This window comes from Chionomys nivalis, chromosome 9 (assembly GCF_950005125.1).
Source record: "Chionomys nivalis chromosome 9, mChiNiv1.1, whole genome shotgun sequence".
NCBI lineage: Eukaryota > Metazoa > Chordata > Mammalia > Rodentia > Cricetidae > Chionomys > Chionomys nivalis.
Window position 1 is genome coordinate 60,772,022 of NC_080094.1, and position 25,268 is coordinate 60,797,289.

Sequence of the window (25,268 nt, forward strand, 5' to 3'; positions counted from 1 at the left end):
AAAACAGAAAGCTAGTGAAGATGTGATTGAACAAGGAGGCCATGTTCCAGTCCTAGAAAACAGCAGACCTCAGTTTTAGCCACATATTTCTGTTTTCAGAACTGTGAAACCTGGCTCAAGAGATTTCAGAGGAGGAGAATATTAATATGCTGCCTAGAGATCATTATTGTAATATTTTGGTGAAGAAAAAAAGAGGGTTATGAAATACTCCTCTGCATTGAGGAAAGCCACTGAGGTCAAGCAAGTGTCAGGGGTATCTGATGTGGGAAGTCCTTCTGTATATGTGTTGCTTTTATTGGTTAATGAATAAAAAAATCTGCCTTGGCCTGTACTAGGGTAGAGTAGAGTTAGGCAGGGAAAACTAAACTAAATGCTGGGAGAAGGAAGGCGGAGTCAGAGAGACACCATGTAGCCACCAGAGTAGAAAGATGAGCTGGAACCTTGCCAGTAAGCTACAGCCACATGGCTCAGAAAGGCCACTGTGTGAAGCCTGGATTACCTGGGAGACACCAAGATGTTAGAGATGCCAGAGTCATGGAATATCTACCAAAGAAAGCTGCTAACAGAAAGTGGATCCAGCCCAAGAGAAAGAAGTGTGTTGTAGTCAATAAAGATGAAAGAAGTTGGAGATTTGAAGAGCATTTTGACATTAGACATGAAAATGCAGTTTGGAGCTTGCCCACCTGGTTTTAGGTCTTACTTTGGTTCCACATTTCTACACTATTCTCTCTTCCCTACATTTTGGAACAGTAATGTATATCTTGGGCCATTACATGCTAGAAGTATTGATCTGTTTTCTAAATCTTTATTTCATAAGGGATTACAGTTAATAGACTGTTGTATCTCAGAAGAGACTTTGAACTTTGGATTTTAAAACATTGTTGAGACTGTTATAGACTATGAGGAATTTTGAAGTTGGACTAAAAGCATTTTCTATTATTATATTGTTACAAGCTTATAGGGGCTAAGGAGTAGAATGTGGTAGTTTGGATGTAATTGGTCCCCATAAGCTCATAGGAGTAGGTGTGGCCTTGGTGGAGGAAGTGTGTCATCATGGAGGTGGGTTTTGAGATTGCATATATGCTCAAGCCATGCTCAGTATCTTAGTTCACTTCCTGTTTTCTGCTGATCAAGATGTAGGACTCTCAGCTCCAGTACCATGTCTTGTCTATATTCTGCTATGTCCTGTCATACTGATAATGGACTAAACCTCTGAAACTTTAAGTCACCCAATTAAACATTTTCCTTTATAAGAGTTGCCATTGTCATGGTGTCTCTTCACAGCAACAGAAATCTTAATTAAGCCACTTCCATATCACTTCTGTATTCATTAAAGTGTCTATTGCTTCAATGAAATGCCATGATCAAAGCAGTTGAGGAGAAAGGGTTTATTTGACTTACACTTCCATATCATTATTCATCACTGAAGGAAGTCAAGACAGGAACTCAAACAGGGAAATTGTGTGAATGTTTTATTCCTTTGGCTTTTGTTCTTTGCTCTTGAGCTCTTTGGACTCTTTGGGGGTCTGCCACCTAGCTCCCAAATAAATCACACAAGATGTTTATTCTTAATTATAAATGGCCAGCCTTAGTTTGGCTTGTTGCTAGATAGCTCTCCTTAAATTATCCCTGATGGAGGAAGGTCATTGGTTAAAAAATAAAGAAACTTCTTGACCCTCATAGGTTAGAACATAGGTGGGCGGAGTAAACAGAACAGAATGCTGGGAGGAAGAGGAAGTGAGCTCAGACTCGATAGCTCTCCTCTCTGGGGCAGATGCAATGAAGCTCTGACCCAGGATGGACATAGGCTAGAATCTTCCCAGTAAGCGCACCTTGGGGTACTACACACATTATTAGAAATGGGCTAGTCCAGGTGCGAGAGTTAGCCGAGAAGGGGCTAGATATAATGGGCCAAGCAGTGTTTAAAAGAATACAGTTTGTGTGTTGTTATTTCGGGGCATAAGCTAGCCAGGCGACCAGGAGCTGGGATGGCAGGAACACAGCCCCGCAGCTCCTGCTACAGTTTTTTGCCTCTGAACTTTTTTCTTTTCTTCTGTAAGTCTTCCTTTCCTTTTTACTCTGTGGATGGCTGTGTTGCTGGGTGGCTGGCCCCTGGTATCCTCCTTTTCTTGTTTTCTTGCTCCTCCTCTCTCCCAGATTTCTCCTTCTATTTATACTCTCTGCCTGCCAGCCCCGCCTGTTCTTTCTCCTGCCTTGTTATTGGCCATTCACCTCTTTATTAAGCCATCAGGTGTTTTAGACAGGCAAAGAATCACAACTTCACAGAGAAACAAACGCAACATAAACAAAAGCAACACACCTTTACACATCAAACAAATGTTCTACAGCAAAACAAAAGGAAGACACCTTAAAATAATTTTCCACAACAGGAAATAACTTGGATGCAGGAGCTGATGCAGAAGCCATGGAGGGGTGCTGCTTACTGGCTTGCTTCCCATGGCTTGTTCAACCTGCTTTCTGTTAGAACCCAGGACCATCAGTGCAGGGATGGAAACACCCACAATTGGCTGGGCCCTCCCCCATCAATCACTAATTAAGAAAATGTCATATAACCAGATCTTAAGGAGGTATTTTCTCAATTATGGTTCTCTCCTTTAAGACACCCTTGTTTATATGTCAAGTTGACATAAGATTAGTCAACACAAGTGGTCCCTTGTCAGCTTGATACACAAACACATCATTATTAAGGCACGCCTTTGCTTTCCTGTGCATCTTCAAGGTCTCAAATTAAAACATAAATAACTTTTAAAGTCTCACAGTCTTTAAAACTTCAAACATATGAAAATTTCAGTCTCTTTAAAATATTCCATCTCTCTAAAATCCACAATCTCTTTTAAAAGTTCAAAGTCTTTCAACTATGGGCTCCTGAAAAAGTCAAAATTAAATTTAATACCTTCTTCAGGAGGGGAGAACTAGGGCACAGTCACAGTCTGAACCAAGCAAAACCCAAATCCAACGGTATAAACAACCTAATGTCCAATTATCTGGGATTTAATTACAATCTTCTGGACTTCCCCAAGAAGCCTGAGTTGTTTCTCCAGCTCTGCCCTCAACAGCACACACGACTTGTTTGCTGTGCTCCAGCTGGCTCCACATCACTGCTGCTGCTCTTCATGGTCCCAGGGATGGAACCACCCACAATAGGATGGATTCTCCCTTATCAATCACTAATTTTAAAAAAATGCCCTACAACTGGAACATGTGGGGCCATTTTCTCAATTGAGGTTCCCTCCCTTCAGTTAACTCTAGCTTGTGTTAAAGCTTATCCAGGATACTGGCTGTTTGGGAGGATTTGGGGGTGTGGTCTTGAAGGAAGTATGTCACTGGGGTCAGGCTCTGAGGTTTCAAAAGATTGGTGCCCTTTTGAGGTAGCTTCCTCTGTTTCCTGTTTGTGGGGCAAAATGTGATCTCTCAGCTACTGCTTCAGCACCATGCCTATATGCCTGCTGCCATGCTCGCTGTCATGATGGTGATGATGGTGGTGTCACGATGATGGTGATGGACTCCCTCTGGACCATACTTGCTGCAGTCCCCTGTTGTACATGTGTTGTAGGTTGACCCCTTGGGATTGGGTAACCCATCAGAGAGCTCATTTCTGGAGAAAACTGGTTCTACCTCTCTCAGTACTCATTGATTGCCCGGTGCTCTGCCCACCAGCGTTTCTCAACATGTGGGTGGCAACCCCTAGCCGCATATCAGATATTTTCATTATAATTCATAACAGTTACAAAATGACCATTATGAAGTAATAACAAAATAATTTTATGGTTGTGGGGTCACCATGAGATACCGTTTTAAAGGGTGGAAACATTAGGAAGGTAGAGAACCAGTGGAGTTTATTGTCTTTTATCCTCCTATTCCCAACTCCCCAAGATTGCTCTTACCAAGTCCCCATTAGTTTTCATGTTTTTTTTTTTTTGAAACTCACTGGAGAAACAAAATCAATAATAAAATAAAATAAAATAAATCCCGTTGCTGTTTTAAGTCTGCATGGGGCATAAGTAAATATTATACTATGTATTTGAGCACGTTTTCCGTCCCAGCAACAGAACTCGGTGGTGGGATTATTGGTGTTTGAAAATGGAAAAAGACAGCTCGGTAAACAGAAGCTGAGGTGGTGAGTCCTGCAAGGTAGATCAGACAGTCGAGATTTCAGTAATGGCCACGACAATGGGTAACGGGACTCCTGGTCCTTTAACCAAATCCCATAGAAAGAAAGTATTGCAGCAGCCGCCTCCCTAAGACGCTGTCTTCCTCCACTCCTCTCTCGCGACAAGGCATCTTTGTTGGACTTAACTACTTATGCAAGAAAACTTAACACTATCATCAGTCTTCCGAATAAGGATCAATGGCTCACGGTTCCAATTCCCAACTAGGACCTTGGGGCCAGGGTCTCACAAACGACTTATAACTGAAGTTGACTCACGCCAGCTTCCGTAGAAGCAGTTTCTCTAGGTGACAGGTCCTTCAGCTTCGGTCAAGAAAGGAAACGGGGGGGGGGGAGAATGAGGTGTCTATTCTAATGCCCGAAGTATACTGTTTGAAGAGCAGAGCAAATATATTCAGACACGCTTTAGCCATTTTCCTCCAAAGACACTGGCAAAGAGAATGTGGAACCGCTCTTTTTCCACATTCTTTAAGCCTGCACACCACGCACGTTGCGCCGGAACTTTCCAGACAGGCATCTCCTGGCCACCCCGAGGGGGTCCTCATTTTGAAAACAGGAGCGGGCCAATCAGCTGCGGAGCGCTCTTTGGCGCTGGCGTTTGAGCCTGGCTGCAGCTGCCCAGGTGCGGTCGCCGCGGGCCTGATGTGTGCAGCGAAGGTGGGGCGGAGGCATTTGCACCGAGCCGCTGAGCTTTTGCAGGCGGGGGCCGCACGCAGGCTGATGGGCTAGGGGACGGGCAGCGTGTGACACGGGGTGACGGCGGGGACCAGCCCGGGCGGGGACCGGGACTGGGTGGGGAGATCCCCCGAGCAGCCGGCTGGCCCGGCTGGAGGGACGAGGTGACGATCTGAGCGACCAAGGCCACCGTGCGTGGGAGTGGAGAGGTGGCAGCGTCCCGAAGCGTGAGGAGCTCGCAGCAGGCGCCGGTCTCAGGAAACGGAAGGGTCGAAGGGAGAAGGGAGGGTTGTGTAAGTGGCTGACAGGGCCGAGGGTCCCGGAGAGAGGGTCGGTGAAAGTGAAACGAGAGTGAAGTGTGTCCGGAGAGAAGAAGGTCTGTGGACGTGGATCGAGGGTCGAAGGGAAGACGTGGAAGTGGCCGGGGCCTGGGGCCGGAAGAGTGCCAGACGTGGCCGAAAGGGCAGCGGAGCAGGGCGCAAGCCTGAAGGTGTTTGGGAACTGGAAGACTTGGTGGCAAACGAAAGTCAGGACCCGGAGTCGGCCTCGGAGAGTGGGAGACGTGTTCGGGATGTGGGATCGGAGGTTGGTCAGATTGGCCCTGCTGCAACAGCTGCGGGCTGTCTACGGCATTAAGGTCAAGGGTGGCCGCGGGCACTGTGACCGCAGGAGACGGGAAACTGCCGTCACGGAAATCAGGGTAAGTGGAAACCTTTAGGGACGGGGACACACGTCGGTTATTGTTGGTCAGGAAAGACACGTGGTTAGAAGTGTCAAATTCAACCTGTGTAATCGTTTGTCTACGTTTTTCTCTTTTTTTCCAGAGACTTTTCAGCGTTGAAAATTGAATTATTTTCTCGCTGTTGCACACTTCTGGTCTCCTTAGCGGTGTAAGCGTTAGCTGCGAGCATCAGTTCTAGACTGAAACAAACCTGGTTTTTGTGTTTTTTAATAAGCAAATTAAGCATCGAGAGTGAGTTGAAGGTTTATTTGTTTAATAATATCACTGAGATCATACTTCTAAAGTTTCATGATCCCTCTCTTCAATTACTTTTTGTGTACCCAGGCCCACGCATGCCACGGGCATGCATCTGGGGATCAGAATTAGTTCTCTCCAGTTAACATTATGTGGCCCTTGGGGATCAAACTCAGGTGTTAGGCTTAGCAGCAAATACTCTACTCATCAAACCATCTCACTGGGCCAATTTCTTTCTTTCTTTTTTTAAATTTAGTAGTGAGTATTTGGGGTGAGATTTTATTCTTTATTGAGAAATCAAGACTTCCATTGTGAAGAACTGAATATAAGTCATTTTAAAAGTATGTGGGTGATTTATTAGTACTTTGTAGTATTTGAACGCAAGAACTAATAAAATTAATTTGCATAATTATGTTGTTTGATAAGGAATATTTTGTAGCCCAGGTGGACTTTAAACTCACTAGCCTAGGCTGCCTGGAGCTAGGGATTAGAGAAGTTTGTCACCACACCCACTTAATGTGGGTTTAAAAATTACAGTGGTTCTTTTTTGTTTGTTTGTTTGTTGTTTTTCGAGACAGGGTTTCCCTGTGTAACAGTCCTAGCTATCCTGGAAGAACTAGCTCTTGTAGACCAGGCTAGCCATGAACTCATACAGATTCGCCTGCCTCTGCCTCTCAAGTGCTGGGATTAAAGGTGTGCCCCCACCTTTAACCTCTACAGTGGTTACTTCTTGTTTGGTAAAACTGTCTTCCCATAACCTTCAGTATAGGGATTTGCTTTTGTTTCTTTCATTCCTCAACTAACAAATCTTGATACTTGCCTTTAGAGCCAGGCCCGACTTTACAGCTATGAATGTGGGCTGCTGGTCTTGTTCGTTCTCATTAAGCTTCAGTTCCTTATTCTGTAAAATGGTGATTCCTGCTAAGTTCTGTAAGTAGGTCTTGCACAGTGTCTGTCACCTGCCACCTATTCAGCTATGACAGTTATCCATGTTCTAATTAGCGGTTGTGCAGTATAAATTCAGCTATGAATGCTATAACATATTCTGATGGGATACAATTCTATTTATGACACGATGACATAAGATTCAGGTTCAGAAATAAGAGACAGAGAATGTTATAGTGATTCAATAATGATTGAATAGCTGAGAGCTAGAAAAGCCAGGGTTTGAAAAGTGGCGGTCTTGCCAGTGGGAACCTAAGTTCTAACTGTACTCGATTGGGTCTTCTTTTTTTGCTTGAATATTTGTCAGAACCAGCCAAGTGATAGAACCAGGACTAGTAAAATTTCATTACTGTGTTGAATCATAAATTATTCAATCAGAGTGATCTCAATCAGAAGTACTTAGCAGTTATGGAGAGCAGGTACATCTCAAATCAGTACGAGATGGGGTGCACTGATTTAATGTTTAGAATGCAGACATACACAGGCTTAACTTTCAATCACATACTCAGTGATGCATTTTTTAGGAAGTTTGTGATCGTGTAGGAAGAAGTAGGAAGAGAATGGCAAAAAACAAAAACGCCCAAAATACAAGTGTACTTTTAGGATCTTTGGTGTTGTAAACTGAATGTATATTCTTTAAAAGTGGGTCTCAAGGTAGCTAACTGGAAATTGTCTTCAATGATTGTATTCTGCTGTACAGTGTGGAAAAGTTACAAGGTCTAAAAATACCCACATCAGATACATTTTAGAAACACTCAAAGGTGACAAGAATTTAGGAATTACTGTTTTACTTACCACCTGACTTAGTCTTTTATGGGAGTTAGATGACTAGAGAAAAGTATAAACGAGGTCTTTAAAGAAATGTAGAGCATAGGGTGCTAATATTTGGAGTAAATTTGGTCTAAGAATTAAGTACTAATTGTATCAGTTTCCCATAACAAGGTCAAAGACTGACTGAATGAACAAGGTTATTTGAAGGCAGTAGTTTTATCTTGGTGTCTTTCTACTCAAAACATCTAGCTTAATGTCTGTAGGACATTAAATGTACTTCAAATAATTGTTTTACATTGATTGATAGCTTGGAGTTCATTTCTGATAATATTTTCATTTTATCTCATTTAGGAAATAAATTTTTCATTTCCTAAGATCTTTGCCTAATGTTAAAGATTTTATTTAGTGCCTAATAAATACTATGTTGAGTAACTGAGTTTGTCATTTTAGGGTAAGATATTTGGAGTTCCTTTTAATTCATTGCCTCATTCAGTTGTTCCAGAATATGGACACATTCCAAGGTAAGCAGTCTTCAAAAATGAAGAGAATGTTTCAAACAGGTCTTAAAAATAGTTTCAAAGGTTTCAAAAATAGTTGGATGATGTGTGCATTTGCTTAAAACCACATTATTTTATTTCTGATTATTACCTGTTATAAAAAATAAAAACATTGGGCTAATAAGATGATTTAGTGGGTAAAGGACCATAAGGTGGTGCCAAACCCATGTATAGAGGTGGAGGGAGAGAATCTGGTTTTACAGAATTGTCTCTGACTCCAGCATGGGTACTGGGGCTCTCTCTCTCTCTCTCTCTCTCTCTCTCTCTCTCTCTCTCTCTCTCTCTCTCTCTCTCACACACACACACACACACACACACACACGTCATGCAGTGCTGCTATAATAGTTTCAGAGTCGTACATCCAGGAGTAATGACAGAGACTTTGCTGTTATCTCTGGACTCCCTGTAAGTAAGCACAAGCAGCTGTCATTTACCCTCTTCTAGGGCTGACATTTAGGCACTCAGCTCTATCACTGCTTGTAGCTGGCAGACTTTCTAGATTTTTGATGCCAGCTATTGAATCTAATGTTAAATTTGGTTGAGATCAGTTCATAGGTAAAACTGAACCTTCACCCCTTAATATAAGAATGATTATAAGGACAGAGGATTCTACTTTTCCAGTCGATTTGGTGAGACAAAGGTTATTGGTGTCCCTGGTGGAAGCTGTTTGAAGTAGTGAGGATGAATGTGTCCAATCGAGGGCTAGGGAGAGATGAGGATGTGATAAACAAGGCAAGTTATGATGTGTTATGAAGCGAGGCAGAAAAGAATGTAGACTTGCTATGTGTAGACATTTGTGTTGAACAGAACACCCAGTGTGTGAATTCCTAATGAGTATGTGCTGCTCACATGGGCCTAGTCATGTCAAGGACCCCATGGAGGACTGGAAAAACCTTTCTTAGAGTGAGGCTCAGAAGAAGATGACAAAGCCTTCTTTGGGGGACTGAGGACAGGTGTTGACAGTGAGTTCGGAAAATGGCCTCCGTAGCTCTTCACCCTACCTGGAATGAAGACTACCCTATGAAGATTAGCTAGACTTGTCTCCTTGATCAGCTGTATACCGTAAACCCTACTTCTTTGTTATTCTGTATGTACTAGCCCTGCCTGCTTGTTCAGCAGTGTACAATACCCTCACCTCCCTGTTCAAGTTTATATAGCAAACACTGAGTTTGAGGAGTGGGCTAGTCCACCTGACCCCAGCTCTTTGTAACTGTCTTCTTCATTCTTTGCCACCCCTTGTCAGTTCTTTCCTTGGAGCCTTGCTGGATATGGCACATGTTGAGGTTGCCCTGTGTGAAGCTATAGACCTTAGAGGAAAAATTAGGTAGCAAGGAGAACAAGTAAACATTTTGTTACAAGATCAAGTGGATTTTTGACATTGGAGCTGAAAAGGCATAATGCCTGCCTGTTTATGTATTTTGGCAATAGAATGAAGGTATTGTGTGTCTAGACCCTTGAAAGAACATGATTTCTCTTTCAGCTTTCTTGTTGATGCATGCACATCTTTAGAAGAGCATATTCATACAGAAGGGCTATTTAGGAAGTCAGGGTCTGTTATTCGTCTGAAGGCACTAAAGGTAAGCATATTTTGAACTATACTTTTTCATTAGTACTATTTCTGATTTGATTTTTATAGTTGAAATATTTTTCTCAAAATATAGCATGCTTTCAAATTTGTGTTCTTCATTCTTATAAAATATTATACAATAAGAAAACCCAGCTTTATTACTTTTAGCCTTTTAGAAAGGACTAGTATTTTAAACAAGAGTTAGGAGAACCCTTTTAATTAGATATGATGACCACTACAGTATTTAATATATTCTTAAGTTTCTAGAGTGCTCAAGATTCCTGTGTCTTTGCAGAGTAAACTGGACCATGGTGAAGCCTGCCTGTCTTCTGCACTTCCCTGTGATGTCGCAGGTCTGCTTAAGCAGTTCTTCAGGGAGCTGCCAGAGCCTGTCCTACCGACTGATCTTCATGAAGCACTGTTCAAAGCACAACAGTTAGGGGCGGAGGAAAAGAATAAAGCCACATTGTTGTTGTCATGTCTGGTGGCAGATCCTACAGTTGATGTATTAAGATACTTCTTTAACTTTCTTAAGAATGTTTCTCTTAGGTAAGTGATAACTAAAAGCCTTAATGAATTTAATTTCTCAGCTACCTAAAGATGTTCCTAGTAGTTAATAAATTTAATTTAGAATGAAAAAAAATTTAATGAGTCTTTACTATAGGAAATATGCCCTGTGTAATTTAAGAAATAGTATACCAACTGATTTAATACTTTGTGTCATTAGAGTCTTGATTAGGGTTGCCTTGAGGGTTTATTGATATTTACAAGACTCATTGTCCACTGGATGGCTTCTGGTTGTTTTGTTTTTAAAGCATTTGTCTGTGTTTCTTCATTTTCCTCTTTCTACTGTCAGTGAACCTACTTATTTTGTTTATAATTGAAGCTGCCTTCTAATGTTTCATTTTCTATATGTGGCTCTAAAATGCAGATAAACAAACTTAATCTGTGTGAAAGAACAAAGTGTGAACTGGTTAGTATCACCTATATTTAAATCTATGAGACTGTATATTTTGGGTTCTTCTGTTCTTTTATTTGTGGTGCTAAGGTTGGAACTCAGGCAGGCCTTCCACATAGTAGACAGACTCTACATTTAAGTGATAATCTTAGGGCTCCTTCTGCCTTTCCTTTGTTCTTCCTTCTTCAGGCCACTTAGGTAGGTGGATAGATGAGGGCTGTTTTACTTATAGGTAACAGGTAAAGTAAATGTCCTCAATTTGTTATTTTAACTTCCTGTAGTTCTACCTTTTCCACCATTTAATAAAGCCTTTCATCATTAGGGCAAGTGAGAATAAAATGGATAGCAGCAATCTTGCAGTGATATTTGCACCGAATCTTCTTCAGACAAGTGAAGGCCATGAGAAAATGTCTGCTAACACAGAGAAAAAGCTACGCTTACAGGCAGCAGTAGTGCAGACTCTCATTGATTGTGCATCAGATATTGGTAAGAGGTAGTTTCATTGTCAAGTAGTGGTGTAGGAGGTCCTTCTGTCTATGTGTTGCTTTCATTGGTTGACTAAAGAAACTGCCTTGGCCTTTTGATAGAGCAAAGCTTAGGTAGGCGGAGTAGACAGAACTGAATGCTGGGAGGAAGGGCAGAGTGGCAGACGCCATGAATCGCCTGCCTGAGATGGACATAGGTTAGAATCTTGCCAGTAAGCAACAGTCACGTGGTGATAAACAGATTTAATAGAAATGAGTTGAATCAAGATATAAGAATTAGCCAATAAGAGGCTAGAACTAATGGGCCAGACGGTGTTTAAATGAGTTTCTGTGTGATTATTCGGGGGTTAAGCCAGCCAGGTGGTCGGGAAGAACAAACAGTGGGCTCTCTCTCAACAAAGTAGTAGGGTTTACTTCACTGAGGGCGACCCTGGCTCCCAGCTGAAGGCAGCTGTTAGAAAGGGACTATATTATTACTTTGGGATGGAGAAGGGAGGAAGGAATAATTCTATTATGAACATTTTCATTTAGGACGTGTGCCAGATTTTATCCTGGAAAAGATACCAGCCATGTTAGGTATTGATGGTCTCTGTACTACCCCATCCCTGGAAGCCTTTGAAGAAGGAGAATATGAAACTCCTGGTGAATGTAAGAGAAAAAGAAGACAAAGTGTTGGAGGTAATCGATGTTATGTCTCATTTTAGGGTGGTACTGAGACTATATCTAAAATACCAACGCCATCGTCAGCTGTGGTATGTGTCTTTTGGATGCCTAGTTGGAGAAATAAAGCATGGGCATATTAGAAGTGCAAGTGATAATGCAATCTGATATTAAGTGCTAAATCTTTAACAGAAGATTACCTGGACTGTTATCACCACAGTTTTATCAAAGAGAAGGTCAAACTAAGCCTTATTTATTAATTTTTATTTATTGTGAGACTTGAAACTAGGGTCTCAAACAGGTTAGGCAAGCACTAACCCTCTAAACTACATCCTCAGCCCTCAATATGGATCTTGAAGGATGGGTAGAATACAGAGAAATTGAGTGAAGGAGCAGAAAACTTAGATTCTGTATTAGTTGAGAAATGTAGAATAGATACAAGTCTGTCCTAGCTGCAGATCGGTGTGCTCCGAGCGATATGTTCACTGTGTATATTTGATGTGGAACTAGAAGCCAGGCCAGAGACAGACTGGGACTGGGACCTGGTTGGCTAAATGTTGAAGGGTTATAACTAGAGGTATGACATGATTGAAGTATGTTGTAAATTTATCTAATTTGAAGAACTGTCACCCGGAGGTGGAGAGAATGATAAGGGGGTATGGCGACAATATAGGTATCAGATCTTTGAAGAACTTAGTTGTGTTACCATCAGAAACCTTATTTAGGTCTCAGATAGAAAAGTCTGTCCCTCGTCACATTTGTGGATTTTTTCTTAACCTGCCCTAGGTGCTGACTGGAGGCTGCCCCTTCCCTGTTAGCTGTATTTGTAGGTTCATTTTATTACTTCCCTGTTATTTTCATAGTGTGACTGTGTTTCAGCAGAACAGTTTCAAAGGACGCAAACTGAATGGCTTAGAAATCGCAGTTCTAGACGCCAGTCTGTACATGAGAGTTGGGTTCTGAGATCTGTAGGGTAGATTGCTTGCTTTCTTCTTTTGACTTGTAGAACACAGTTCTATCTATAAAACTTCCTGCCACAAATGTAAATATTTCTTAAGACCTGGGTTATCTTTTCTATTGGTCCAAGGCTGATTATTTTACATTAATCGCTTATGTAACTATATACGCCTTGCATTTCAGATTTTGTTAATGGAGCCCTAAATAAACTTAAGTCCAGCAGAACCCCCTCTATCACACCTCAACAAGATAGAGCTGGTAGGTATTTGCTATATAAACATACTAAATGAAAGTGTTTTTAGTGCCACGTAAAAACAATTATAATTGCTTAATTTAATAATCAAATCTCAGTGCTAATTTCTTTAAAAGTATTGTACTATGTATAGTTATATTACTAGTTACATTGAGTGTGACAAACTCAAAACTCTAAGGTTATGATTTCTTTATCTGTTGTCATTTTTAAAATAATTCTAATTATGATTTTCAATTGCTTATAACTTAGAACATTTAAAAATGGCTCAATTTCACTTTGTGTCAGAATAAGAAAATTACACCTTCTGTATTTGCTTGCTCAAGGCAAATGTATTCGACAAATATAGAGAACATGATGTTTTGTTTTTCAGTGAAATGATTTAATGCTCACTTATGAGAAACAAATAGCAGAGTTAGTTATCTTGACTATAGTTTTCTTCCGTGTATTGATATTCTTTCCTCTGTACTATATCTGCCCTTTGCTCTATTTAGTTTAAGTTACTACTACTGCTATGTAAGAGCCTGCTAAGCTTCCTTCTGTTCCAAACCCCAGCACTTGGGAGAGCAAGGCAGAAGAATCTCATGTTCAAGTTCTGTCTGGGCTACATAGTAAGAAAACCCCGTCTCAAACAATAAAGGAAAAAAGAATCTTTGTAACTTTATAACTCTTCGTAACTTTGCTATTTTTATTTTAAATAATTACAGAATGTCAATTTAGTTAAGTAATATTGGATCATGGAAATGATCTCACATTTTTTTGTTAACTTCTAAGTAATAGCACTTACAAGAAATTAAAGCCTTTGTATGTTACTTATGGAGAAGTCCTTTCTGTGTGGTTTTCAGCCCAGGCCTCTGTATCACCATTGATTCTCACACCAAGTGTTAAGCGTAAACTGCCGGGAGAGTCTTCGCATGCCTTCTCAAGTAAGAAAAGGAAGTCCATCAGACACAACTTGAACTTTGAGCTGCTGCCAAGTCACCTCTTCAGCAGCAATTCTACTCCAGTGTCAGGTAGGAAGAGAATCTTTATCATTTTGTTGTGCATCAACATGAGGGCTGTTCTCAGTAAATAACTACTTAGACTGATGCCATCCACAAAGCCAAATACATTTTCCCAAATTTCTGTATTTTATAAGATCTACTCTTATTTTAAAAAACCCACTAATTTAATAGAAATAAAATGTTTTTTTTTTTTATGGTAAATAGCAGAGCACTTTGGCTTCTGTGGACGGCACGGGTGCTCAGGTTTTGTGTGACTGGGCATGCTGGGTCCTGTTTCCTCTGAATCCAAGTGTTATTGTCAGATGAGCTAAAGCCAGAGTTTCTCCAAGTCCTTAGTGTTATTCAAGTAAATTTACAAAAACCTTAAGACTTGGGGCAAGGCAGTCAGCATATAGTTTCAGACGTTTGCCGTTTATTTCAATAGCATTCACAATACCATTAGTTACTGAGTATACGTTTTTGTTGGCACAGTTTTAGCCGTAGTTTATACTTATAGCACAACAGAATATAAATTGACTTACGTTAACTTTATCATCAACCAAAAGTGAAATGAAACAAAACCTAGGCATGAAACCCAAAACCTACGGGTCCCCTATCTCAAATTCATATTTAATCAAAATCTGAGTCTCTTAGTTTTTAATAATTGTTTGTTTCAGGCACTATTGAATATGTCATTTTGAGCACAAGAGCTGACTTATGAGTTCTTCCCAAAAGTCTTTTGGTTTTGTTTCGTTTGAAGGTTGATACTTTGCTTAAATTGAACAGAATAGCAAGTCATGCTTTTCTAGAAGGAAAACCCTCACAGGTTGTTCAGGGCTTATTACGTTAGACAGCAGGAAGGCTGATGTCTACGTCTGTGGTGCCTTCAGTCACCAGAGGTTGGATCCTTAAAGAAACCTCATACTGTGTGGTATTTAAAATCCTCTCCAGTTTGGAAAACTTCCCAGTGGCCATTGGGAATTGTAGTTTTTCTGTTAGCTGCTCCCTGAAGTGGAAGTACTCTTGTGTTATTTTGAACTGAGTTTGAGTGTGAATCACCAGTGTGTTTTCTTCATGAAACATCCAATAGTGCATCTATTACTGTTAGCTCATCATCTTTCTTTGGCCTGTTTACTTAGTCACATTTGAGTTTTAAAAAGACCCTCTTTATTCTCCCTCAGTGCATAAAGACATTAATCTATAGTCATGCCATACTCTTTATTTTTTGTTTGTTTGTTTGTTTTGCTTTTCGAGACAGGGTTTCTTTGTAGCTTTGGAACCTGTCCTGGAACTAGCTCTTGTAGACTAGGCTGGCCTCGAACTCACAGAGATCCGCCTGCCTCTGCCTCCCCAGTGCTGGGATTAAAGGTGTGTGCCACCACCACCCAGCCTGCAATACTCTTTGTAATTTTGTGTGTGATTAATTTACATTATTCTGCCTGTTCTGACTACTTCTTGTGACCACATACATTTCCAAGATAACTAAGTCACATTGGGTATGTTAAATTGACCTCTAAAATGTTCTTAGCCTAATACATGCAGAAGTCATATTTCATGACTAAATAAGCTCACAAATACCTCTTTGGACTCTTGTGGATTTTTTATCAATAACTAATGAATTGACAGTTTGTGTTTGTTGGAAGTTTACTGCATATGCATAGGACATGAGTCAAGTGTATATGTACCTCTGTTTGTACTATACTTGTTTGGTAAATGTTTGACTAGCAATCATATCCTGAATTATCACATTCAAAAATTTTCAAGAGTTTAATTTTTTAAATTTCCATTTATATTTAACAATTTTATATTTCCATTCATATATGTCCCTTCCCACTTCTAATAATCCCCGACAGTAATATTTATGTTCATCAAGGAACTGTATTTCCAGAGCCTGAAACCGTTTAGTAAATGATAGGCAAATTCTATGTTGTCTCCACAGCTTGCTCTTCAAAGTTTGGTAGGGTATATCCTTCCCTTACTATAAGTGTTTAAAGCAGAACTAATTTAAGATTAGTAATCTAACCTTTAATTGGCAGTTGTTAAATAGGAGATCAATAGTTTTCCCTTTTGGCCAATTAATAACAACTGAAACCTGGCCGGGCGGTGGTGGCGCACGCCTTTAATCCCAGCACTCGGGAGGCAGAGGCAGGCGGATCTCTGTGAGTTCGAGACCAGCCTGGTCTACAAGAGCTAGTTCCGGGACAGGCTCCAAAACCACAGAGAAACCCTGTCTCGAAAAACTTAAAAAAAAAAAAAAAAAAAAATAACAACTGAAACCTCTAACCAGAAATTGTGTTTCTTGTTGCGGCTTGAGTGGCAAAAATTAGTCTTAAATCTACTTGCTGCGGTATTATACTTTGAAAAGAAAGTGTGTGTGACACGCTACATTACCTGTCCTTCCTTTTACAGTTCACTTTGATACAAGCCCGGAAGGGTCTTCTCAGAGTTCACTCTCACCTATCGCCATGAGTGGAAACCACTTGATCACTACAGACCTAAGGAGAAGTAAAAGGATTGCGAGCAAAAAGGTTTACAGGTAGTCTCTCCAAGACATTGTCTTTTCGCTGGCTGCTAGTGGTGTGTGCGCTGTCGCGCTACCGAAAGTAGAGTTCAATCATATTTTTAAATCCTTTCAGTCTTTATGTTCTTACTATAGGCCCTTCATATACTATCAGAAAGAAGAAAAAAAGTACTAAATTGAGTTCGTTGTCCTTGATAAAAATCATGGTCTGTGTTTATTGTTTAATTTTAGATTTTGTTAGTTTTACAAGTAGTCTGTTTTAGCAACCCTGGTTTATAAGAGAGTAAGGGTGATAAACCAATCTCATGTGCAGATACGCTCTTATACATAGTGTGTTCAAGCTTAAGTCATATGAAAGTGTCATTTAGTTACTAACAGTGAGATTTCTTTGGACTTAGATTTTCATCTTGCAAGAATTTCTGATATTTATGTCAGCAACTGACATTTTAAATTGCACTCTTCAGGGTAGAATCAGGAAAAGCAGGCTGCTTCTCTCCTAAGGTCAGTCGTAAAGAAAAGGTCCGAAGATCTCTTCGTCTGAAATTTAGCCTGGGGAAAAACAGAGATTCAGTAAGTATCTTGTTTTTGTGACAGAATACCCAACAAGCTGCACAAAGGAGACATTCCTTCGGTCGGTACTTTTAGAAGTGTCTGTTCATCCTGGTGGGGAGAATGGGGCAAGTAGAGCCTTCACGTCATGTCAGCTAGAAAACAGGCACAGGAATCAGAAAGGGACTGGGTGCAGTCCAGGTCTCTGCAGGTCCCCTTCGCTCCAGCTCCCATCTTTCCCAGCAATGCTGTCAGATTGTGAATCATTAATGGATTCATTCATTCTCTGGGCCAGAGCCCTCTTGTAATAATCTCTGGAAATGCCATCATTCAAGCTCACAATTAAGAAAATCATAGTGGTTATGGCTTTATTAATCAGTTGGCATAACACATATCATAATAACATAAAATTGTAGACTTAAAGTACTCTCTCACATTTACCTTCCTCTAGATTAATGAACCATGCACTACTGTTCTTTATCAACATTTTTATCTCAGAGCTTCACTAAAACTGCTCCCATCAAGGTGTGGGGTGCACACCTTAAATCGCAGATTAGGAGGCAGAGGCAGGTGGAGCTCTGTGAGTTCAAGGCCTGGTCTATAGAGTGAATTTTGGGTCAGTCAGGGATACATAGTGAGACTCTGTCTCAAAAAAAAAAAAAAAAAAAAAAAAAAAAAAAAATCCCAAACAAACAAAAAACCACTATTTTCAATCTTTTCAATCAGTCAAGAATTGTCAATTAATAGGCCTACTCTCTCCTCCTGTGGGCAGCATTTGACTCTAGACTCCTTGCTCCTCTTTTGCTTACTTTCCTATTACTTTTGAAATTCCTTTGTAATAATATGCAACACTGTTTTTCTAAGACATTCACATTAAATTCCCTGGATCGCAATACTCTCCTAAACAAGCTGAATACGTGTCTTTGTTTGCAGGTTTGGTTTGAATTTGGGAAGTGTTTGTCTTTTATTGTGCTAAACATGTATTGGAGCACTGAGCTTGGATTTCTGCTTATTCCTTCCTTGGATGTCTGTTTAGGCAAAACCTGTTGTGCACACCGCTCCTTGCGCAGCTCTTCCTACAACCAAGCCCTCTTTCCCTGCTGCCGCCCACTGCAGTTACGCAGCTTGCTCTTCCAGTAACGTAGGCTACGCTGTGCACGCTCTTGGGTCCTCACCCGAATTCTCATGTGCCACATCCTGTCTGTTAGAGAAGCCTGCTTAATTTCTGCTCTAAGCTGCCTCGAAATTTTCTGGCTAACTGCAGTTAATCTACTAGTGGGCCTGCCTGCTTCTCCCCTTTCTGCAATACTTGCCCCCAAGAAACAGCCTTTTAAAAAAACAAGTTGTCAAATTGCTCTTCTGCCCTAAACCCTGCAATGACACTTTTTATTCTGAATGAAAGCCCAGCCTCCTACACTGAGCTGCATGCCCCACATGATCTGAGCTCTGTTCCTGGCATTCCGCCTCCTCACTGTGCTTTCTCCCTGCCTCGCTTCAGCTGGAGAGGCCGCACTGGTAATTCCTCCCTAAAATGCTGTTGCACACAAGTCTTTTCTTGCTCCTGCTCTTTATCTTCTTATCTTCCTGTGTGAAATTGTACTCCCACTCTCACCAGCAATGACCTCCTTACCTTTCTTACCTCCTTTACCCTTCTCCATATCACTTTTGACCTTGTATTATGCTGATCTGTTTTAATGTATGTTTCGATCTAAATCTCACCTTCGAATGTAAATAGTATTAGGGCAAAGTTTTTATCACTCGATCCCTCCCTCCCCACAGTTTGTCAACAGACGCTGGCACAGAAACAATACAAGAATTTATGCTTTGTAATAATGAATATGTTATGCTGTTTTTATTTTATTCACAAAATATCACCTGATGTTTACACATTTCACTAGTAGGCAAGAATATTGTGTTTCTAATAAAGTTATCCTTCTGTTATATTAGACTTTTAAAGTTGGTTACTGATTTTAATACTTAATTGGTCTTAATATTTTTGATTAACTGGATTTGCTTAACTAAACCATTTTCAAATTTTCTTTTCTGCACAGAATGGATGTTCTGTCATCAATAGATATGAAAATGTTGGTCGACGACTAGCAAGTCAACAAAGTCTAAAAAATAGGATTGAATCTGTAAAAACAGGTCTGCTTTTTAGCCCAGATATTGATGAAAGATTGCTAAAGAAAGGTACATTTACACAATACTGTAGAATTTTATCCAAAATTTTAGTATCAGTTTCTTTAAGATAAAATATATTACTTTGTTGTAGAAGTTTAAAGTTCTCATTTGAATGGTGAAAATATTTGACGTGGCAGTGTGGTTTCTGTCAACAACTGGCGGGTGCTTGTGAATGCCATTCCTATCTTAAATTATAACATCCTAAATGTTTTGGAATTAATGCTCAGTACCTTTACTTGTCATATGTTTGGATTATATTTCAAAACTAGGTAAGATGTAAAGTATTAAAAGCATCAACTGGTTTATTTCAGATTCAGAAAGGATGAGTAAATCTGAGGAACACTTGTTGACTCCACATGCACTAGATGGAGCAGATTACAGGATGTCTTGGACAGAACCCAGTAATTCAAGCTTTCAAGACATGGGTGTAGATGGATCTTCTCCAATAAGGAGCAACCCTGAGGTGAAGAACTTTTCTTTGGAGCCCAATATTACTGTTGAAAGCTCACCAGTTGTGTCACGTGAGCTCAGCCCTTCCCCCTTCCACAGCCAGCCTGACAGCAGTGTGCTGGGGAGTTCCCTTAGTGGCGATGAAAGTAACCTGACCTCCGAGACCTTGCTGAAGATTCAGAAAGCCTTTTCCGAGTCTGGGAGTGATCTTCATACACTGATAAATCAGGGGCAGTCATCAGTAACTGACAAGGGGGAGGAAAGAGAGGCTAGTGATGAGACTGTGAGGGGCGCAAAGGGAGATGATGGGCGCCACCCTGGGGAAGGCGAGTGCTGCGTTCCAGAAGGAGAGTTCTCTTCCTATCAAAGTCCACAACTTGGTAGAGAAGCAAGCATAGAATTTTCCTCGACTCAGATGAAGGTGGAGCATGAAGAGGACATCCATTCGGAAGTACCAAAAGCTGACTTCATCCAGCAAGAACACCCCAGTGAGGAGCAAACACAGGAACCACAGTCCCCAAGGAACCAACTAGATACTCAGTCAGCGGGGAATGAGACTGTGGCAGCAGAGGAGGTCTCTGAGGCGGGTGGTGCTGCTGGGGAAGATGAGGCTCACTCCTCTTTAGAGCAGAGTACCTGCCCTGTGATTGTCCTTTCAAAGCCTCAGCCCCAGAGGCTTGCTAAGCGGCGGTCACTGGTGAGAAAATGCAACACTGCAGTTCCTGGAGCTTTGCAAATGACGGAACATGGAAAGGTTTCTGATCACATCCAGTGGTTTAATAAACTTTCTCTAAATGAACCAGACAGAGCAAAAGTGAAATCACCTCTGAAATTCCAGCGTACTCCTGTACGTCAGTCTGTTAGAAGAATTAATTCTTTGTTGGAGTATGACAGGCAACCTGTGAGGCAGAAGTTGGCAGTCCTTGGCGATGCAGCTTCTCCTCTGGTAAAGTCAGTGAGCTGTGATGGTGCTCTTCCCTCTTGTGTAGAAAGATCCTCAAAATACTCCTATGGTTCCTCTACTAAATTAGGTCCTGAAGCACAGACGTCTGTGTCATGTGATGAGTCAAATGATGCAATTTCAAAATCAAGTGTTGAATTAGCTTCTAAATCTTTCTCAAAAATTAAGAGACATCCAGATCCTGGCCATGCTTCTCTTGGAACTACTAGACTCTGTAAACAGGAGAGCAAATCTGGTGGCCACATTAAGTTTCCCTTGGATGATCTCACTAATCATGATAATATGGCTGGAATAAAAAACAGAGTTCTTAGGAAGCCATCAGAAAAAGAAAGGGTCTGGTACAAAGGTTCTCCCAAAAATCCTATTGGAAAGACTCACCTACTACCAACGAGTAAGCCTGTAGACTTGTAACGGATGCAGTGCTTGTCATCCCTGTAAATAAGGTTAGCAGTTGGTGGGATGGTCTGCAGGGTAGTTGTGTGCGAGTGTGTAGCTAAGGATGCTGCGTAAGCAGCTTTTCTCTGAAGCAGTCTTGCTGCTGCAACAGTGTGTATTTCTGTACTTGCACCTAAGACTGCTTTGCTTTTCTTTATTACTGAAGATTTGAACTTTATTGTGATTTCTTGAAGCAAAGGTTACAATTAACTCTTAAAGAAATTGTTGGCTAGATTTATTTAAAAGGGGTGTGATTTTTGTTTTGCATGTCTGACAGGAAGCTGTGCTTGTTTTTGGTTATTCCTTCAAGTAAGGACATTGTCCATTTCAAATCTACTATGTTAAGGGAATGGGTTAGCCCTGCAAATCTTGTGTCTTGAATTATGTTCATGTTTGTTGTCCTGACCTAAATCCTAGAAGTTGATTTGCCTCAGCAGTACGCAGAGGAATTTGGTGTCTCCTGAAGGTGTATACAAAGTTTCACTTGAATTTTGAATTCAGGACAGTGGTTAAATCAGAATGATGACTAGCTGCATTCATACATTATGATGCTGAAGTAATTGAGTAATTTTAAGTCATATTTCATTTTTGAAGGTAATTTTGATCTGTTTTATCCAGTATGAAAATAAAATTTTTAAGGAGGAATAATTAAGGTTGAAAGTTTTAATCAAGGTTTTTTTCCTATGAAGATGGTTGATTTTAGAATTTGATTTGTTAATGTACCTCTGTACATTTTACTTAGATAAATATCTGATAGTCTTACCTTGTGTTTAAATGTTATTTATTTAGCATACACATTAAAAATAACTTCTGGAAAATGTCTTGCCTCAGAGTGTTGTATTTTAGATGCAAAGCATTACACACATTGTGTGTGTGTGTGTGTGTGTGTGTGTGAAGGAAGAACTTCAATTAAGTCCTTAAGTTTGAAGTCCTTAAGTCCTACTTGAAGATGTGTGGCTATTCTTTAGATTTATTTTATGTATGTGAGTATTTGGGCTGCATCTATGTATGTAAACCCATGTAAGTATAACACTTGTGTGCCTGTTCTCTGAGATGAGAGGGGGTTGGATACCCTGGATGATTGTGAACTGTTCTGTAGTTCTTGAAACTGAACCTGGGTCCTCTCTGTAGGGCTGAGAACCACACCAAGAGCAATAAATGCTCCAAATGCTCTTACCATAGAGCGTCTCTTCTGCCCCAAGACTTCTGTTTCAGTTCTACGTTCCTGTGTTCCTTAGGAATCCTTCCCCAGAGCTAGTATATGGTTTACATAAAACCTAAATCCTAAACTTCATATTTATCTGATCAAAACAGACTAGCCAGGCATTTAGGGCAGACTGGAATAGGTTGTGGATCCCTTACCTAAAGTCGATTAGAAGAGAAATAGCCCAGATTTTGGAATATTTACACAGGCTTTACTGGTTGAGCATCCGTAAAACAGAAAGCTAAAATGCTTCAAAATTTGAAATATTTTGAACTAAACTCTCAGCATGTACTAAGAATCTCTCTATGATGTTGCTGTATCTTTAGTGCCTGAGCAGGGCATAGTGGAGTGTGCCTGTGAGGCCAGCACTCGGGAAATGGAGATGTGGGAGGTGGAGTTCTTGTCTTGATTTAAAAAACAAAAAATTCTACAAAATCCTCAACACTTAAGATTCCAGATAATTTTATATTTGGGAGTCAAGAAAGCTTGAAAATATGGCCTCATCTTTGTATTTTATCCAAAATGAAGATTGGCTCATTTCATTGGCTTTATGATTAGACAGTATACATTTGTGCTTTTCCAAAGTTAAAAGTGATGTCTATAGTAACCAAGAATTACCATTTCTTCAAGTATAAAAATCTAATTTGTTACAAGAGATGAAGTTTTTAGTAACTAAAGTCAGGGTTCTGAACAACATTATATCACTAAGAACTTAATGCATGATTTTGAGAATCATCAGGTATAGGATATATGATTCATGTTTAATCTTAAAAATAGCAGTTTTAGTCAAGTGTACTACTGGCATGTGCCTGTAATCACAGCTGCTCTGGAGGCTGAGGTAAGTGAAGATCATTTGAGACCAGCCTTGGCAAGACTCTTGTCTTCGAGTTTGAATGTGAGGTGTTACCCACAGGCTCTTGCTGAAAGCGTGGCCCCTGACCAGTGGCACAGTTTTGGGGTTGTAGAACCTTTAGGAGGAAGTAGGTCCTTAGGGGTGTGCTTTTGAGCCTGTGTCCTGCTGTCCTGACTCCGTGTGTTCCCACCATGGTGTCCTGACTCACTGGGTGTTCATAAACTAGGAGAGCCAATGATCATGTCAAAGCTATGTGCCAAGAGGAATATTCTTCCTTTACCTCAGCATTTTGTCATCAGAATAAAGGCTTACAGACCCTCTCTCTAAATTACAATGCAGTGTGAAGTATAGACACTCTTGGTATGTTCCGGGCAACTACACAGCTAGCAACGCACAGTAATTTTTCCAGTCTTCAATTGAATAAAACTGAAAAATGTTGAAGGAAACTTGAGGATTGACAGTACGCATTAGTAATAAATACTGTGCCATCGTAAGCGTTGAGCCTGCAGGCAGCAGACTATTTGTCATGTTGACTGAAAAAAGCATTCAGGGTAGGAAAAACATTGGGAAGGATGCCTGACTTTACTCAGAAAGCTGTCTCAAGTCTCCCAGCCTCCATTCATTGCATTAAAATGCTAATGGATTTGATGCTCCTAGCTGCAGTACTAACTGAATTCTCTCCTCATCACAGAACTTACTTTCCCAGAAGTAGTTTCCCTTGAGTACTTATTTCTAGTAGTTTGCTGGGCCTTGTGGCGTCTGCTCGGTTTCTTTCAGGGTTTAGGAATCCCATTAGACCCTGGGTCCCATCACTGGCACCTGGTCTGCTTGGGCGAGTTCTGCATGTTCTGGAAATACGGTTTATCTCGGCGCACTTTAGAAGCAATGCTTAGAGCTCTCAGAACCTCCAGGTCCCCTGCGGGGGAGAGGGACGGTTAAGAAAAGGTGCAGTAGAGGCCTCACTGTCGCCAGAACCCCTTAGGACCTGGATTCTGCCATTGCCACATTCAGGACAACGCACGATCTCATAGCTGGGTCTTTTAAGTTTTCTCCCTGCCTGTGTGAGTGAGGTCAGGAAACTAGATTGGACTATGAAAGAGGAAAGTTAAAGTGAGGGGATAAGAACATGGAGAACCAGAAAAGAGGTGTATGAAAATGCCAACAGGAAGCCTGTTTGCATGCTGATTTAAAAATCTAGAAGATGGCAAAATTAAGGTGTGCTACTTAGCGGTGGTCTGCAGTTAGGTGACTGCTTGAACTGGTAAAGGTAGTAAATGACGCTCGTAGGGCTTGATGCAGAAAGGGGGCATTCGAGAAATCTCGGTCAGAGGCACGCAGAACGCCTGGGTTGGAATCATTCCGCGCCAGAGATGCTAGCGTCTGTCGAGCCTTTCAGGAACTCTGGGAAGGCCTCCTCCACCTGCTGGGGGCGGGGACTGGGTGGAGCTAGGATGCTGAGGGAGGTGACGCAGGAGCTATCCAGCTCGTCAGCTCCCTGCTCTGGGCCAGATCGCTACAAGCTCTCCCGAGGCACTTGGGTGAGTTCCGCAGTGAACCCGCCAGGCTAGACAGCCGGTAGAACACGGGAGTGCTTGGGTTCATAAGGTAGGGGAGGATGCCCTCCAGAAATCCTTGAACTTGGAGCTGGGGTCAGACAAAGGATGGGTGCGGGGATTATAGGGGTTGGCTATAAATAAGGGCTCGGGGTGTGGGGCGGGGGTGGGGGGAAGCGTTCCGAGAGCGGCATTGGGTAGTCCATCAGTTGGCTGGGCAGGAAAGAAAACATCCTGCATTCGGAGTTCATGGGAAAAGATGGAGATAATGGAGCCCGGTGCCTGCATCCGGCCCTTACATCACAACCAGATTGTGCGGTGAAAACAGCGGTCCTCCGCTCTTTGAGGAGCAAGGCTAGGAAAGGCCTTTAGCTGCGGGGAAAAACGACATTAAATGAAGTGAATATTTCAGTTTTAGGAACCGTGCTTGGCTTCTCCACTGCGAATGCTCAAAAGGCTTTATCTGGCTGCTGCCATTCGAAACAAGCAGCTTCCAGAGATGCTGTGTAAATATTGTTCCCTTGCTCTGCAGGCATATCCGTGGACACCAACATGTAGAACAGGTTGACAACACACACATATTCCCAG

General features: G+C 41.2%; 2 protein-coding genes across 4 annotated transcripts in view; both read left to right on the plus strand.

The window, feature by feature from the left end:
- Nucleotides 1–4,790: 4,790 nt before the first annotated feature.
- Arhgap11a (Rho GTPase activating protein 11A) lies at nucleotides 4,791–21,757 on the plus strand. Its single transcript, XM_057780482.1, has 12 exons — nucleotides 4,791–5,564; nucleotides 8,007–8,077; nucleotides 9,594–9,690; nucleotides 9,976–10,229; nucleotides 10,961–11,124; nucleotides 11,655–11,801; nucleotides 12,924–12,998; nucleotides 13,836–14,003; nucleotides 16,383–16,509; nucleotides 16,959–17,064; nucleotides 19,095–19,233; nucleotides 19,536–21,757. The coding sequence occupies exons 1-12, from the start codon at nucleotides 5,436–5,438 to the stop codon at nucleotides 21,044–21,046; spliced, it is 2,988 nt and encodes a 995-aa protein (XP_057636465.1). The 5' UTR covers nucleotides 4,791–5,435; the 3' UTR covers nucleotides 21,047–21,757.
- A 2,814-nt stretch (nucleotides 21,758–24,571) lies between these two features.
- Scg5 (secretogranin V) overlaps nucleotides 24,572–25,268 on the plus strand; it is a 51,000-nt gene continuing 50,303 nt past the window's right edge. For 2 of the 3 annotated variants that reach the window (XM_057780483.1, XM_057780485.1), the window contains exon 1: nucleotides 24,578–24,732. The gene's annotated coding sequence lies outside the window, so the exon portion shown is untranslated. Of the gene's footprint in view, nucleotides 24,733–25,268 lie in introns of all 3 variants that reach the window. The other variant, XM_057780484.1, reaches the window with a different exon arrangement.

Coding starts and splice junctions, on each gene's coding strand:
- Arhgap11a (XM_057780482.1), top strand. CDS start 5,436: ATGTGGGATCGGAGGTTGGTCAGATTGGCCCTGCTGCAACAGCTGCGG. Junction 8,078..9,593: donor GAATATGGACACATTCCAAG/GTAAGCAGTCTT, acceptor TTTCTCTTTCAG/CTTTCTTGTTGATGCATGCA. Junction 11,802..12,923: donor AAGAAGACAAAGTGTTGGAG/GTAATCGATGTT, acceptor CTTGCATTTCAG/ATTTTGTTAATGGAGCCCTA.